Below are 15,358 nucleotides of genomic sequence, written 5' to 3' on the forward strand. Positions count from 1 at the left end.
GGTTTTGCTGACTTTTGTTAACGTGATTTACCAGAAGTTTGGGTCTCGGTGATGGACACGGCATAAATAATTGAGCTGATTTTTCTCTGCAGATCCAAGAGCTTCCTGAACTGAGAAACTGTGTGAAGTACCACATAAAGTGTGGGAAACAAGGAAGGGCCTTTGCTCAGTTTGACTGTTGAGAAAGGCAGAAGTTCAGGGAGGTCTGTGAGGTAACATCCAGCCTTGGTGCTTTTCTCTTCTGGGGAATTTATGGGTTTTCTTTGTTTTTAACACTGGTTAAAGCTCAGCAGCTTGATGAAAAACTCCTGCCCTCAATGAGAATGGAGAGAAGCTGTAAGTTCTGGGTTCCCATTTCTCTTTGGCATTTCCCTCTGATGTTTCTTCCCTCCTTCTGCTGGGACAGTTCTGCTCTGGGCTCTGCCCCAGCACCTGTTTCTTAGCTGTGTGGAACAAACTGTGCTGTTGGGGGCACTTCATCTGAGCTGGCTTTTACCAGCTCTTGGTACCAGAACTTTGATGTTACTTTCTATTGTCATATAAAAGAGCCAAATGGCTTCTTGTGTCTTAAATCCCGGTATGAAGTATTTGTATTATTCTGTTTAGAACAAAGCTTGTGTGACAGTGGAGGAAAACTTAATGTTGACCTCCAGATCTGAGGCTCTGCTTTGCAGACTGAATGTGGGATCCAAACTTATGTGTCTGTGGTGCTGTGTGGAGCTGAGCTCCAGGCAGGCAGCACAGTTGCTTAGGAACTATCACAGGTGGGTGTGTGTTCAGCTGTGATTAACTGTACAGACAGAGGCAAGGTCAGGGAGTCAGATTGTGCCTTGTCTGTGTAGTTCTGTGTGAGGATACGGCACCGTGTCCTGTGTAACACAGCGCCAGCACTCCTTAAAGCAGGAGGAATGTAATTGCAGTGGTCACAGTGATGCATTGGTGATGCTGGCTTTCTGCTTTGCTCTGTATTTTTGAGATTGCAATCTGCAGTTGTTTTACACCAAGCAGTGACGTAGAATTCATTTGTTGCTGGTTGTTAAGCTCCCCAGAGGGTTATGTTTTAATCTCCTGCCTCTTCCTTGGAGCTCTTTGCATTTGAATTCCACCACACAGTCCCTGTAGAGAAGTAACTTACCCCCAGCTGTCCTTCTGACCCTTCCTTGTGGATCCTGATCACTGCACATGGACAAGACCCAACTGTGGTTGTCAGCTCACTGACAAGGTGCATTGAGAGCCGTGGAGGCTTCTCCCATTGTCCGTGTGCACACCCAGTAGATAACAGGTGATGCTCCAAGTAATGATGCTGTGCACAGTCTGTTGCTGTCTGATGCCTGCAGTCAGACCTTGGGACCGCGTGAGCATTGCTTACTGTGCAAAACTGGGACCCAAAACTCTTGGGTTTCCTTTCTGTGCAGGGACCTGGAAGGGAGCATCAGCTCTCACCCCAGATGTCTCTGTTGGGACTGATGGCACAGAGGCTGCCCAGGCTCCACAGGGTCAGAGCTGAAGCACGTAGCAACATTTCCAGCCTCTTGTTGGTATTTCCACGACAGTTTCTGCTCCTGCCTTAAACCCTCACGGAAATTTCTGTTTTGGTGATCCTCAGTAGCGCTGCACTATCAGACCATATGAAAAGCTGATTCCCCTCCTGTCTGTAAGCTCCCCACAAATACTGGAAGGCTGCAGTGATGTCTTCCCACAGTCTTCTCCAAGCTGAACAAGCGCAGCTCCCTCAGCCTGTCTTCATTCTGCTGCTCCAGTCCTTTACCATCCTCATGGCCCTCCATGGAACTCAATGAGCGGCTGGAAGAGCCAAGGCTTTGGGGTGGCCATGGGGAAGCCTCTACATGTCTGCCAGGAGCAGAGCCAGCCTTGTGCTAAGCCATCTCCCACGTGCTGTCACCTGGTGCCCAGCCCACGCTGTGCTGAGCTCCTGAGGTGTAATGTTTCAGCTGGGAGTGCTGCAGAAGCTGGGGGTGGCAGGACAAACGGATGCCTTCCGTGTGATCGCTGAGATGCCAAGGTAAAGGAACACAGCAGGGCCAGCATTGATGTAACCAGTTTGCAGTGTGCAGCTCGGTGGCTCCCTGCCATGGCCGTGTGGGCTGGAGCTGAGCGCGATCACTGCGCCCCGTCACCAGGCAGGGTGACCCAGGGCCTGTCCTTGGCTACAGGGAAATACGGGCTGTACCGGTTTTATAGGTATGTTTGTTGCCACTGTGCAGAGCAGGAATAGCCGCCTTGGGATGGGTTCCCAGTGGGGCTGAGGACTGATTCGAACAGAAGAAAAACCACCTGCCAGTTCTGATAGAAACTGGTCCTCTGGAGGCAAGTGGTGGGAATTGGTGGCATGTTTTTGATGACTGACAGGAAGGCCAGAAAAGGTGACGAGGAGGTGTTTGTGCAGTTCTCTACGTGGCAGACTGAGAGCAAAGTGCCACCTTTTGCTGCTCACTTGCTGAGACCTTCTGTGCTTGTTTGGCCCCAGAGTTGTTTGGCTGTTACAAAGCATTCCCGCTGCCCTGCAAGCATAACAGTTCAGATTAGAAGGAGTGATGGGATATAAACTGGACAGGGTGTCATATCAGCCTGTCCTACCTGTTTACAGTATGATGAACCTGGGCTGCTTGTAAATAAGGTAAAATGAACGTGTGGCAGAACCTGCTCCATGTAATTTGCCAGAGCAAGCAACCAATAAGGATGTGAAGTCAACAACCCTTTAAGTATTTGGCTCCCTCTGCGCAGTTTGCTGCCATAGGTGTAGAGCTGAACGTCCTTCAGCTGCGTGGCTCTGAGCAACACGGGCTAAATTAAATGTTGAGCTCAGGTGTTAACTTCCAGCTCAGGTGTTAACTTCCAGCCCAGCCGTGCAGCTTGTTTCCAATGGGCAGAGAGGCTTTTCTTGAAGTAGAAGATTATCTTCAGTTTTCAGATGCTGGATGTTATCCTGAGTAAGCAGGCAGCATCATATCCGACAGGGCTTGTGCTGTGCTGAGCGCATTGCAGCTGGGAGGGGAGGCCGGTCCCCCAGCTGAGCTGTGTTTGTGGCGACCTCCTGTCTTGGTTGGCTGCTGTTGGCTCTGTGAGCCCTGTAACACTCACCCCTTAGGCCAGGTTCAGTCTGTGCTGGGTTCTTTCTCAGTGATCTTCCGACGGATCAATAGTGAGGTGGCCAGCACTGCCTGCGGTCACCTCCTCCAGTGCACCAGGCTACCAGGCCCTCTCAGGACAATGCTTCTCCTCCCCAGGGCCACAAATACAAGAGTAGAAATAAGGGATCAAGTGCAACAAAAGCTCCTCCCTGGAAACAGAGCAATGAGCAAATGGACTGTCATTAACAAAGCACAGCTTTAATAAAAAGGTAGAAAGCTTACATCTCAAAATGACTCATAAATAAACGTAACTGCATTACATAGCATCTCTTTTTTAAATGTATTCATTATAATAATATATATTTTCTGAGTTACAAAATCCATATAAATAGCAAATTATCTTCTGGGTGCAGAATACAAGGACGCATAAAAAATGGGGGTACAGATCTGAAAGGAATCCTGAGTCCACACACCACGAGAGGCAGCAAATGGGACAGTGACACAGCTGGGCTCGGCAGCTGCTGCTGTCCACGTACAGAAGTTCTTCAAAACTGGGAGCCCACAGGGTGCTGCTGACCCTGCTGCTCCGGACAATAAACTCTGGAGTGGTTCTGTGTTCTCCGTGCAGGGATTTCAGGAGAACTCTATGGATTCTTTTGGTATCGCAACAAGAAAATGAGCTCTGTCTTCTGATGGATGGAATGGAGGCACACAAGGCAAGCTGCACCAAGATTCTGCAGCACGCTTCCTTCTTTGTGGTACGAGCGGTAGCAGCCTTTCCAGCAGGAGTTTCCTCTCTGTTCCTTCCCATGGCTTTTAGAAGTGAGCTGTGCAATAGATGTACGTGGATGGGAATGTTCTTGACTCCATGACTCCATTGCTCAGAACGAGGCAGGCTGCACAATTGCAAGAAGGCACCAAGGTGCAGGGCTGGTCAGCGTAATTCAATTTGGAATTCAGAGGAATTGTATTATTTTAGCACAGTTTGGTTTTCTGTTTGCAATGGAAGATGTCAACTTCTCATAGAAGAAGCAAAGGCTGTAATCTGCCCATTGCGCTGCTCCTCGTGAGAAGTCTGAATGCTCCTTAAGTTCAATTATTTGTATAAAATATAATGTTTTCCTTTGTTTGGCTGAGGTCAAGAGCTCGGACATGAATAAAACATGAATCATCAGAGAAAACTCATGCTTACAGACTGCAATAAGGAAACAGAGCCTTCAGCTTTGCTTCTTACTCCGGTGTCAACTCAGTAGAGATACTGAAGTAAATCAGAGCCGTTTTCAGTCTCCTGGCTGATTTCCAATTTAAGAGGGACTAAAAACTGGATGAACAAAGTTATCCTGAAGTCGAGCCGCAGCTCCTCCGTGCAGAACTTCATGAGTAAACAGACACGTGATAATGCTTCAGATTATGAAACTCTTAATGATTTTCTGTCCTTTCAAACATTATGAATAACACCCTTCTTTCTTCTCAGTACACAATGACTTGGGAAGATTTCTTTCCTGGTTTGGGTTAAGGAGCCCAGCAACAAGAGGCTGTGAATATTGCACGGTGAGTTAGGATACAAGTCTAGAAAAGAGAATGGCACTTGAAAGGGTTTTTCAGTCCAAAGTGAAGCTTTTCATTTTTTCAGCTAGTTCCTGTCTCACTTCTATATGTTTCTTCAGGTTTTGCACTTCGTGGGGGAGGTTAATGTCCCACACTGACACACAGGACTGTAATTCTGGGGGAAAAAAAAGACAGTGCAACAGAGCAAATTACTGTGTGAACAGAAGTGGTCTTGCTGAAGAAGGGCATCAGTGTGAGCATCAGTTGTAACTGTTCTTAGGAAAAAAGCAAAACAAATCAAAGATGGAGATTTTATCTTCCTATTCCAGTACTCGCTATCCTAATTGTCAGGAAGCTCTTCCTGATGTGTGACCTAAATTTCCCTCGCTGTAATAGAAACTGCTTAGCCTTTATCCTGCCCACAGGGAATAACATGTTGAAGTATTATTCCCTTCCTCTTTATTTACATATTTGAAGCCTGTTATCATATCTGTTGGATGCTTTCCTAATATTAAGTAATTTATCTTCAGCATTTTCCCAGAGGCCGCATTTCTCTCCTCTGGACTATTCCTAATAGTTCAGATCATTCAGCATTGTCCCAGATGGATGCACTCCTGCAGCAGAGGTCTTATCAGAGCTCAGCAGAGCACAGGAATTAATTCCCATGTCTTAGAGAAGCCACTTTTCTATTGGCATAAGAAAGGTTTTTGTCCCTTCTGCAGGAACATGACGCTGTTGACTCATGTTCCACGTGTGATCAAAATAAACCTTATTTTCAGCACCACTGCTTAAGCCGACCATTTCCTCCTGTTGGTACAGCTGATCCCTCCTAATTACGTTTGAGGTCTCACATCTGTCCTTACTGAACTGTATCCTATTCCTTCCAGACCATTTGTTCTATCTGTCAAGGTTGCAGTGAATTCCGGTCCTGTCCTCCACTGTGCTCGTGGCTCCTCTGAGCTAAGTGCTGTCTGCCAACATGAAAAGCAGACGCGTTATTCCTTCATCCACATCATTCACCATAACACTGAGTATTCCTGGAGGCCCCTCTCGAAACCCGTTTGACACGCTCCACAATTAGACATGGGCAGTTATTCTCCAAATAGAGTTTTCTAGAAAATTATGTGCCCTCCAAAGAGTAGCTTCATCCGATCAATTCAGGCAACTGAATTGTTTGTATGGAGCCCAGAAACATAACCAATGACAAAAACGAATAATAATTTTCAAAAGAGTAGATCAAATGTTGATCGCCAGCTCTCCAAACACACCTCAGAGGGTGGCCGAGCGTCATAGTTTCTGCTTCACTAATAATACAAATTAATAAAGCACAGTTCAGGTACCTTTGTGATATTTGTCATCTTCGGTGTCGCTCTTGTAGCAGTATCCCAGAACCACCACCACGTTCTTCAGGCTCCCTTTTGCAAAGAAAGAAAAGGTCAGATTTTAATTTTGATGGGAGGTTTGTAATTGAAGGACAGAAAGAGGATCTTACAAACGCTGCTAAGATGACAGAAACCACAGTTTTGCTTTGGGCCCTTTATTCACAGTCATCCACCGTGAGGAAAAAAACCAACATGAAAATAAACAATACAGTTAATGTCTCTGTTTAATGTAGGGGTTGACCAGAGTTCAAAGCCTGGATCAGCTGTTCAGCCTGCTGAACGAGCCTAAGAAGAAAGCACCCTGCTATTGACCATGTGCAGAGGCAGCACTCGCAGAAAACAGGCATCACAGTGAAGGCAGAAGAGGCTGCAAACACCGTTCCAATGGTCAGCAGAAAGCGCCAGATACTACAGATACTTACATATAAACTGTCCTCTAAGGATGATGTCTTGTGTGTCATATGTGAATTGTCAAGTGACAGAGTTAGAAAAAGGCACATTCACTAATCCATACATAAACTGAAGACAAAATTGATATCTCAACAAAATCCCTTTTTTTCTGAAAATAGTTACATTGCCATTATATATTTTCAAGTTAAAATGAAGAAGGGTTCAGCAGCCATGGCACCATTTCCAGGGCTTCTGTGCTTACAAAGTCTTTGAATGTAGGAGAAAAGCCCGGCCTTTATAAATAATTGCTGCGAGAAAATGATCAAAAGGAAAAAGTACACATCAAACGGCAGGGATCAGCCCCTTGCCATCCTTGAGTTGTGTGCAAATGCAACCAATCTATTTCTCATGAAGTATTAATTTTTCTCTCAATAAAATTTTGATTAAAAATGCCATGTAGTCTGGAAGCCAAGCATATGAGACTCAAGGCTTAAGTCACACCATATTACTTTATAGGATATAATCGTCCTATCAATGAGAATAACGCGAGGCAGAAACCTTATTTTTATAGTAACTATTCTATCTATCTGTACAAAACACTAAAAATAAGAGTCCCTTTACAGCACTAATACTGTAGCTATCAGGAGAGCTTCACCAGGAGAGAAACCAGAAGCACAAAACTTAAGATGGGGAATCAACACAGACAGACAGAGATTAAGACAATGCCTATAGGACAGAGGACAGTGAGAGCTATGACAAAGCATGGCACAAAGGATACAGTGAGGGTGGGTGTGTTCTTGTGCTGACCAGTGATAAGCCAGAGGAGAGCTGTTACTTTCTATGGCAGCCTGTTGGTATTCATCTAACACTGGTCTGTCTGACACAGAGTGAAGTTGACAGCAGTAGAATAGTATGAATGAACAGCACACGGAAAATGCTAATCTGTTCCTGGAACACCACATCAGACAGAAGCCAGTGATCCTAATCTTGGCCCCAATTTCAAAGTGCTTGTCATTTGATGGCTTTACTTACCTAGCTGAGCTGTTAGCATGACTCGAATAGAGTCACAGAAGTTATCTATAACCCGTACAGGGCGACGTGTTGATAAATCAAGTAGCAGGATATGTCCTCCTCCTGTCCCTACCCACAGTGCAGTATTTTTCTGCAGGCAAATTGTCTTCACTCTTCCAGAATAAGCAACTTTATGCTTTGATTCTTTGTTCAGTTTTTCCACTTCATCCCTAAAAGCGTGGAGAGAAATTGTATTAAATTTTGGTGGCACCCATCCCATAGCTGCCAGAACGTCTCCCTCAGTGCCAGCCTTTTAAATGATCGTTCATCAAGACAACTGCAAATAGCTCATTCTGATTTAATTTAAACAATCTGAGATGAAAACTACTGGACTTCTAAGAGCCAGACAGCGTGCTGGAAAATGTCTTTAAATAGGAGGCAGCTTCACTTCTCTGTTTTCCCTCAGTTTGTGGGAGGAGGAGGAGTACACGTAAAGCTCCTCCTAGGCGTCACCATAAAAATCAAATGGAAATAGAACACTAAGGAAGAGGAACAATTTAAAGGCAAATGTAAATTGCTGTCACTGCTACTAAAACTCTGACGTAAGGAGAGGACATTTTTTATTAGGGGATGCAGGCAGCGAAACTGAGCACAAGGCATCATTATCTTACCTGATCAGCTAAGGACAGCAAAAGACTTTCTTCTTCAGTAGAGTTAAATTAATCTTCTTGAAATCACAGCTTGTGAAATATATAAAGGTCTTAGAGAAATGAAATTCCAGAAGAGAGAAAAGAAATCCTCCTAATGATCTGGGCAAGCCCCTTATCTCCAGAAACATGAGGTATATATATCAAGCACATCATATCAGTGCACTGGAGAAGGCAACCTTAAGTCAGCTTTCTGTGCAACAGGTCGTCAGTTGGAAAAAAAGGACTTACTTCAGAAAATGTGCACAGTCAATTAGTTCAGAAAGTTTTTCCGTCTTCTTGTCCCAGATTTCCACAAAATGGCTGTTTTTCTTTGCCAAGTAGATGGATTTATCTACTGCTATGGAAATAATGTTTGCATCACTGTAAGCGTTATGACAGAACCTAGAAGAGAAAAGAACTCCAGTCAGAATCACAGGAAACATCCAGCAGAAAAAAAAAAGCCCTGACTATAATCGAGTTGTCTGTAACTCTAAGGAGAATAGTTCAGCCTTAAATCCCAAGTGGGCTGGGATACAATTGCAAGGGCTCGCTGAAACCTTCCTGCACTTTGCTGTGAATTCTCACAGCAGTGAGGTTGATCTCCCTGGAGATGTATTCCAAATCTCTCCTACCGATCTGCTCAAATCACAAATACTCACATCACAGCAAGGCAAACTCCACCTTTTTTTTTTTAACCACCTTTTCAATATCTGAAGCTGCCTGACAGCTGCTGCAGGGCCCACAAGACCATAAAGGTCACTTACCAAGGATGACTCAGCCTAAAAAGCAGCAATAAGATTGAGATCACTTTGCTCTGCTCATCTCAGTGCAGCCAGCTGCCTTTTGGTCTGCTTTTCTCTACATACGAATTTGGCTCTAATGCCAAATCTACACATCAAACAATTGCTAGCCCTGTAATTAATCAGAGTTATCTTATTCCACTGCCTCTTCAGTTTATCTCGGAGAGCAGCTCCAAATCACAGACACCTGACAACAGACTCAGCAACACTGCTGCTTTCCCTAATGTTACTTGTTCCTGACAATTTCATTTCCTAAGCTGCACACAGTTTTGCTCCTACAAAGCTTGAAGTATCCCTCTGACATGCTGTTCATCTTGCCACTGAACTGAATTCTACCGAAGTTTAGGTTTCTTCTGTTATATTAACATGTTATTTTCCAAAGCAAATTCATTTCCTAGAATAATTCTCTTTATTAGTATAAAATCAAACACTGTATTACAAGCTCAGGAAAAAGGCCCATAACTTCAGAGCAGGATTTACCCAGATCAGAATTACAGCTCCAAAAACTACCTGAACAGAGAGAGGTCAGCAGTCAAACATGATTTACCCCTACAGGGCAAAGATAGGCACACGTACCACACCAACACATAAAGAGAAATGCTGCTCAAAATATGTGAATGTAGCTCTGAGTAAAGTAACCAAAGCTTCCACAAATGCCATCCAGGGAGAAAAGTTTTCATTAGCATTTATACACTTTTAAAATATATACTGACATCATAAATCCTTTATGCAGCAACAACGCATTTGCCTTGTTTAAAAGCAGCAATGAAGACTTTACACATAACTCAATGATGTTGTTTTAATGCACACTGTATTTCATTGATATTATGGAAGGAAAATAATGGGAAGAAGAATTTAAAAGCCCCAAACAGAACCAGACATCATACCAAAGTACCACCAGAAATCTTTGACACAAACAAGAAAAGAGCCAAGTGACGATACATAAAGAAACTTACAGTTGGCTTGACTTTGTTTCAATCAGCTTTTGGACAGAGAAATCACTAGATAAAGCGATGAGCTTTGTTCCACAGCCTCCCCAGATTGTATTTTTTTCAGATAAATACGTGGATTCACTTAAGCACATGAGTGGTGTGCTAACATTTCCTATAGTTAGTATCTTCAGAGGTGTTGCACCCTTACACTGCGGGAAGAAATACATTCTCCATTAGAAACAAAGAGCAGACAGACACACAAAATAGGAACTGTTAAAGCAGCGCTACACAACCCACAGAATATTCACAGCCAGATCTTCTGAAACATTCTGTCTCCAGAATGGCAGGGACCTTTATGAATGCCCAAAGAATACAGCCTGTGTGAACAGAAATAAAACAGAGCTGGGACTCATAACTTCTACAGCTGCTGGCCCAGTCCAAGAAAGCCACATTGATATCCTAGAGGAAATCCATACCAGGCCATATTCTAGATCTGCAGTGCACTGCAGCTCCGTAACTGCCCTAAGTTGCCTATGGGCAGGAGCCAACCCTCAGGAACCAGCCGACAGGAATGGCTACTGGCATCTCTTTATCTGTGAACAGAACTTTGACCTCTAGGGAATCTAAACAATACTGTTTCCTTGAAGTATCTGTTCTACAGAGGGAAACTGTTGTGTAGATTGAAAAGAAAAAAAGGAACTAGAAGAGCAATAACTAAAGGAGATGGTCTCAATTAGAATATTCTAAATAGTAACTGTTAATGCCACTCTCTAGTCAGGCCTGTCAAAGTCACAGAGTCATAGAAATGTTAAGTCCTAAAACAAATAATTTCCTTCTCTTAACTACTGGTTAAAACATTTATTATTTACGTGCAGCTCCCCTCAGGCTGTACAGAAAAAGGATTTTTAATTTTACAGAAGTGATTTTAAAATAAGTTGCATGAAATAAAACCACTATCAGTAACTGCTTTATGTATTGCCAGCAGCGTTTTTAGAACAGACTATAAAGAATAAATCTACCTTAACTGCTCTGTCTTCAAACACTGCCAGTGTTCCATCAGCTGTGCCCACCAGAAAGAAGTTCTTCTGTTTGCTGAAATAAAACGAAACAAAATAAAGCAATGAATGCAGGAATCAGGTAAGACAAAATTAAATCAGTAACCGTTGGTGCTTCAGAGTTTCACTGAACCCTATAAGCAAATAACCACCACCTATGATCAGGAACGTAGTTTCCAGTTACACTGGGTACAAAAGTAAGTGAAAACATGGACAAAATAGGCAATTGTTGGAACAAAACCATCTCATGAATGTACAGCTGTCACTTTCTGAACATCTCTGTTCAGTGGCACTTCTGAAACGTAACACAAAATCTTTAAAAGCCACACATACCTTTGCTTTGAAAGTGAATTACAGTATAAACAGGTGATAGAATCGGACATCTTCTGCAGACGGTGCCGTCTTGTTTCATCTTCTGTGTTAACTGCCCACAGAGAACCAGAATGGGTTCCTGCCACAATCCAGTTTTCTTTCTCAGTAGGAAGAGTCACCAACGCCAAACTTAAGATTTTACTATCTGCAATATCCTGAGTCAGGAAAAAAACAACAAAACACTCAACAACTCGGTTATGTTTTCAATGCAGGTAAACGCTAGTAAATCGCTGGTAGCAAAAATAAAGTACAATCTTCCTGGGCACTGGATCTACCCGTGAAGGTGTTCTCCATGACATCTAATTCTTGATTAGCAGAACACATCTTCAGCTGTACTATCTATATTCAGAGTGCTGGGAAGGCCGCCTCAAATGGTACACTGGAAAATTTCTAAGATGAACACTGAAAAAAATACTTTATTGATCTCCTTGTTCTATAATTCCTATATTATGAAGGTCTCAAAAGCCATCAGAGCATTAAGCAAACGGAGCTACACAATATTGTTTCAGTTTAGCTGCTAACACTAAAGCTACAGGTTTAACTTTTCTTTCCATTTTAGTTTTAGAAAAATAAGGCATACAATTTATACCAAGTCTACTAATTCACGGTCAACAGATGGCAGATACTTTATGGAAATTCAATTTAAAAAGCTTAGATGATGAGTCATACTCAGTTCTGGATGATGAAGAGGAACATATGGATATCACAGCTCATCAAGCCTGAGTAAAAATTTCCTATTGGCACAAGACTGGGATGAACCAAAAGCAAATTAAGAGAGTGAAGGTTATGACCCGAAGTGTCAGAAGGAGGTGATGTACCTGGGAAGAGAGGAATTGTTAAGAGACAAGCTGGATTGTTAGGGGACATGGAGACACAAAGGGTTGTACAGCTCTTACTTCTTGTCCCAGCCTCCATGCTAGAAATAGCTTCCATAGAATCACAGAATGGCTTGGGTTGGAAGGGACCCCAAGGATCATCATGTTTCAACCCCCATTTCAGTGTAAGAAAGAAACATGGTGTTGGAAAGATAGAATTAGTCAGAAGTTCAAGCAGGAGAGAGGATAAGAGAGTGTTTGTTACATTTCATAGATGCAAGAATGATTCATTTATGAGAAATCTTTGTTCTTGCCATGATTTCTCACAGCTGAACTGTCCAGAAGCAATATCCTACTGTTCAAATACAGTTAACTCTTCTGAAACAGACCTGGGTGCCAATGAAATTATAATAAAGGACAACTTTCACACATACCTCACAAGTATGTCCATCTGTATTTAGGTTAACAAATGAAAGCTGTGCTCTTTCTGTGTTCCCGTTGCCTATCCAGACTCCTGCCTTCTTGCAGCTTTGATTGGCAGCTACCATGCACTCTGCTGTGGAAGTGCTGGGTATTGAAACAGACCTCATCAAACAGATAAGCTCTGCAGAATTCAAAATCTCATACACCTACAAAGAAAGCCACAGTATGCACATGGTAATAACAAGGGGTTGTACAGGGATAAATAAATAACAAGGAACGGATAACAATGTTTTATGGAATACAGACATAACATCTCAGCAAGTGATAAACACACTAAGCAATACCTGGGAAGATGTTGGTCGTTCCTGAGGGTTTTCCTTCAAACATTTTTTAATTAAGAGTTCAACTTTAGGCCAGGGGGCACATCCATATTCTTTGACAGGATCTTAAATGAAAAATAAGGTAACTTCTTAGCCAGCCTCTTACAGCAGAACTGCAAGTTCTGAATAACTTTCTCCTTATTTTAAGAACTCATTTAACTTCTTAGATAACTGCTCTATGTAATACCACGCTCTGAGGCAAAATGTCAAATGAACAGCTTGGAACTGCTCATCTGCTACCACAGAAAAATGAGAGTCACAGAGTTAGAGTCTTTTTCATTAAAAGCAGTTAAAGTAAATGGATTCCGTCCCTTTTCATAAGGAATGGATCAAATATGTGTGAGTTATGTTATGATTCATGCTGACCACTGCAGGGCATGTAATTTCTGTCTGTAGTCTTTTCAATTCCTATTGTCAATTCTTTTTTTCCCCCAGATTTATTCTCCTGTGTTTGCTAATACAGATGAACTTTCGATAAACTGCTTAGCATTTCAGAGAAGCAACTCCAAATAGTATTTTTGATGTAAGGAAATTTAAATCCCCACTCAGAGCTTTGGTTGTGTATCTTATCACTATAGGCGCTGACCACTGTAGGAACAAATCACTCATGAGTAACAGTGCTTGTATTGCTTTTCTTTTTGACTCATCAATATGTACAGCAGATACTCCAGTCCTCCATTAAGCACGAATAAGGAATGAATAAAACACACAAATGAACATGTTCTGCTCAGCAAACAGTGGGCTCTGTTTACTTGTGAACTCAGCCCGTCCTTTCTGTGGTGGAAATACATACATGATGACCATGTATACAGATGGAGCTGTATTATCTCCAGAAATGAATACTTCTGATTGTCATTATGAACTGGACTATTCTCTTTATAGAGTAGAAAACATATGAACTCTGTCTCTCAAATGGAGAAGATGTATCAGATCAACTGCCCTTCTTAGATGGAGTTTTCAGCCTTAAAGAACATTTCATATCCTCTATTGCAGGGCAATAAATGAGAACACCATGAGTTATACTGTTCAGCTGAATACATCACATCCACACTGCTTAGCCTTTCTTCAGCAACAAACAACCACATATTGCAATGCATATGGTGTTTGAAGAATGTTATATAGGAGGGCGGGGACTTCCAATGCTTGACACATTAAAGGGGATTACTATTTAAAACCTTTAGATGTGGTGGCTGCTCTTTAAGGGATTTATGTCTTTTTAAAGATTGTGAGATAAGGAGCGCCTCAATAATGGATGTTTTAATGTAATGTATCATGATCAAAGAAGAAAAGTGGATTTATCTTAACACACTGCATGATATACATAAACAAAGTAGTAGGTAAGGGTCAAGTCCAGACATGATTTCAGAAGATACCTCTAGCAATGCTCATTTAAGTTAGGTCTGGACAAAATTGTAAGTGTGGAAAATCTCTTAATAAAATCAACCAGTTTGTTGCCTTGGAATTGCAACCAACATATGTTGAATAGATGCCTATTTCTCACTGTGTGAGACTGTGTGGAATGGGAAGTTTCTAAAAAGTGTTATTTTTTTAGGCTCTTCTGCTCACCATCAAATACAACGTAAAACAAGAAGCGTTACTTTAGAGGAGGCAGAGCAAATGGCCCCCTTTCATTCCAGATCTGGTAGAAACAAGACATACCTGGCAACTTTCCTTGTATTGCTAACTCATCAAATTCATTTGGAAACTTCACACCTTCCATTATTCTACCTCCTCCTGTTAAAATGTCATAGAGAAGCAAACCGAATGAATACACATCAGCTTGCTGATTGTAAATAACATTTCCTCTGGCAACCTCTGGTGCTCGAAATCCTGTGAATAAATAATACATGAATAGTTATGATTCATACCAAATTGAAGTCACCTTTATTCTTGTAAGAGTAAACGCTTACTGATGAAAATATCAGAGGAAGGAAACCCAAAATGTCACACTATTTCTGGGCTGGAATAGTTTGCACATGGCAGACTACCCAAAATATCAGTTATCAATGTAAAGGAAGGAGATGGTTCAGCAATTACAGACCTCCTGCACCAATACATATAAAATAATTAATTTGTAATGGAAATTAAAATGAAAGACAAGTCTGCAGTCTTTTTGAAGACCTAATGCTGAATAGATGAAGCCGTATGTCATAAACAATTTAAAGGACCTAAAGGAACCATTCAGGGTTCTTCAAGTGTTCAGTGGTTTAGAATCGATGCTAAATAATCCTCTTTCATGTGGGAGAACAGTGCAGGTATTCACTGTCTTAAATAAATAAAAAAAGACCTATCTATGCATTAGTGAAAATTAAAACAACAAACACTTTTAGAAGTATAATTGCGATATCTCAAAATCTACACTAAAACAAGACTAAAACAAGACTTCTGCCTTCCAACTCCTTCCAAACGAGTCTATGATTCTATCATTCTTATTTCTTCTAAAAGGGGTTAAAGCACAAAAACAGTATA

At 42.0% G+C, this 15,358-nt stretch overlaps 1 protein-coding gene across 3 annotated transcripts in view; it reads right to left on the reverse strand.

The window, feature by feature from the left end:
* Positions 1–3,326: 3,326 nt before the first annotated feature.
* The window catches only part of LRRK2 (leucine rich repeat kinase 2), a 57,504-nt gene continuing 45,472 nt past the window's right edge, over positions 3,327–15,358 (reverse strand). For all 3 annotated transcript variants that reach the window (XM_015851507.2, XM_032442470.1, XM_032442469.1), the window contains 10 exons: positions 14,549–14,719; positions 12,854–12,954; positions 12,521–12,715; positions 11,233–11,426; positions 10,864–10,936; positions 9,869–10,053; positions 8,362–8,514; positions 7,445–7,653; positions 5,981–6,055; positions 3,327–4,815 (listed from right to left, as the gene is read on the reverse strand). In XM_015851507.2, the coding sequence (XP_015706993.1) occupies positions 4,694–4,815; positions 5,981–6,055; positions 7,445–7,653; positions 8,362–8,514; positions 9,869–10,053; positions 10,864–10,936; positions 11,233–11,426; positions 12,521–12,715; positions 12,854–12,954; positions 14,549–14,719 (1,478 nt within the window). In that variant the 3' untranslated portion in view covers positions 3,327–4,693. The remainder of the gene's footprint in view (positions 4,816–5,980; positions 6,056–7,444; positions 7,654–8,361; positions 8,515–9,868; positions 10,054–10,863; positions 10,937–11,232; positions 11,427–12,520; positions 12,716–12,853; positions 12,955–14,548; positions 14,720–15,358) is intronic.

The sequence above is a fragment of the Coturnix japonica genome, chromosome 1 (genome assembly GCF_001577835.2).
Source record: "Coturnix japonica isolate 7356 chromosome 1, Coturnix japonica 2.1, whole genome shotgun sequence".
Classification (NCBI taxonomy): Eukaryota; Metazoa; Chordata; class Aves; order Galliformes; family Phasianidae; genus Coturnix; species Coturnix japonica.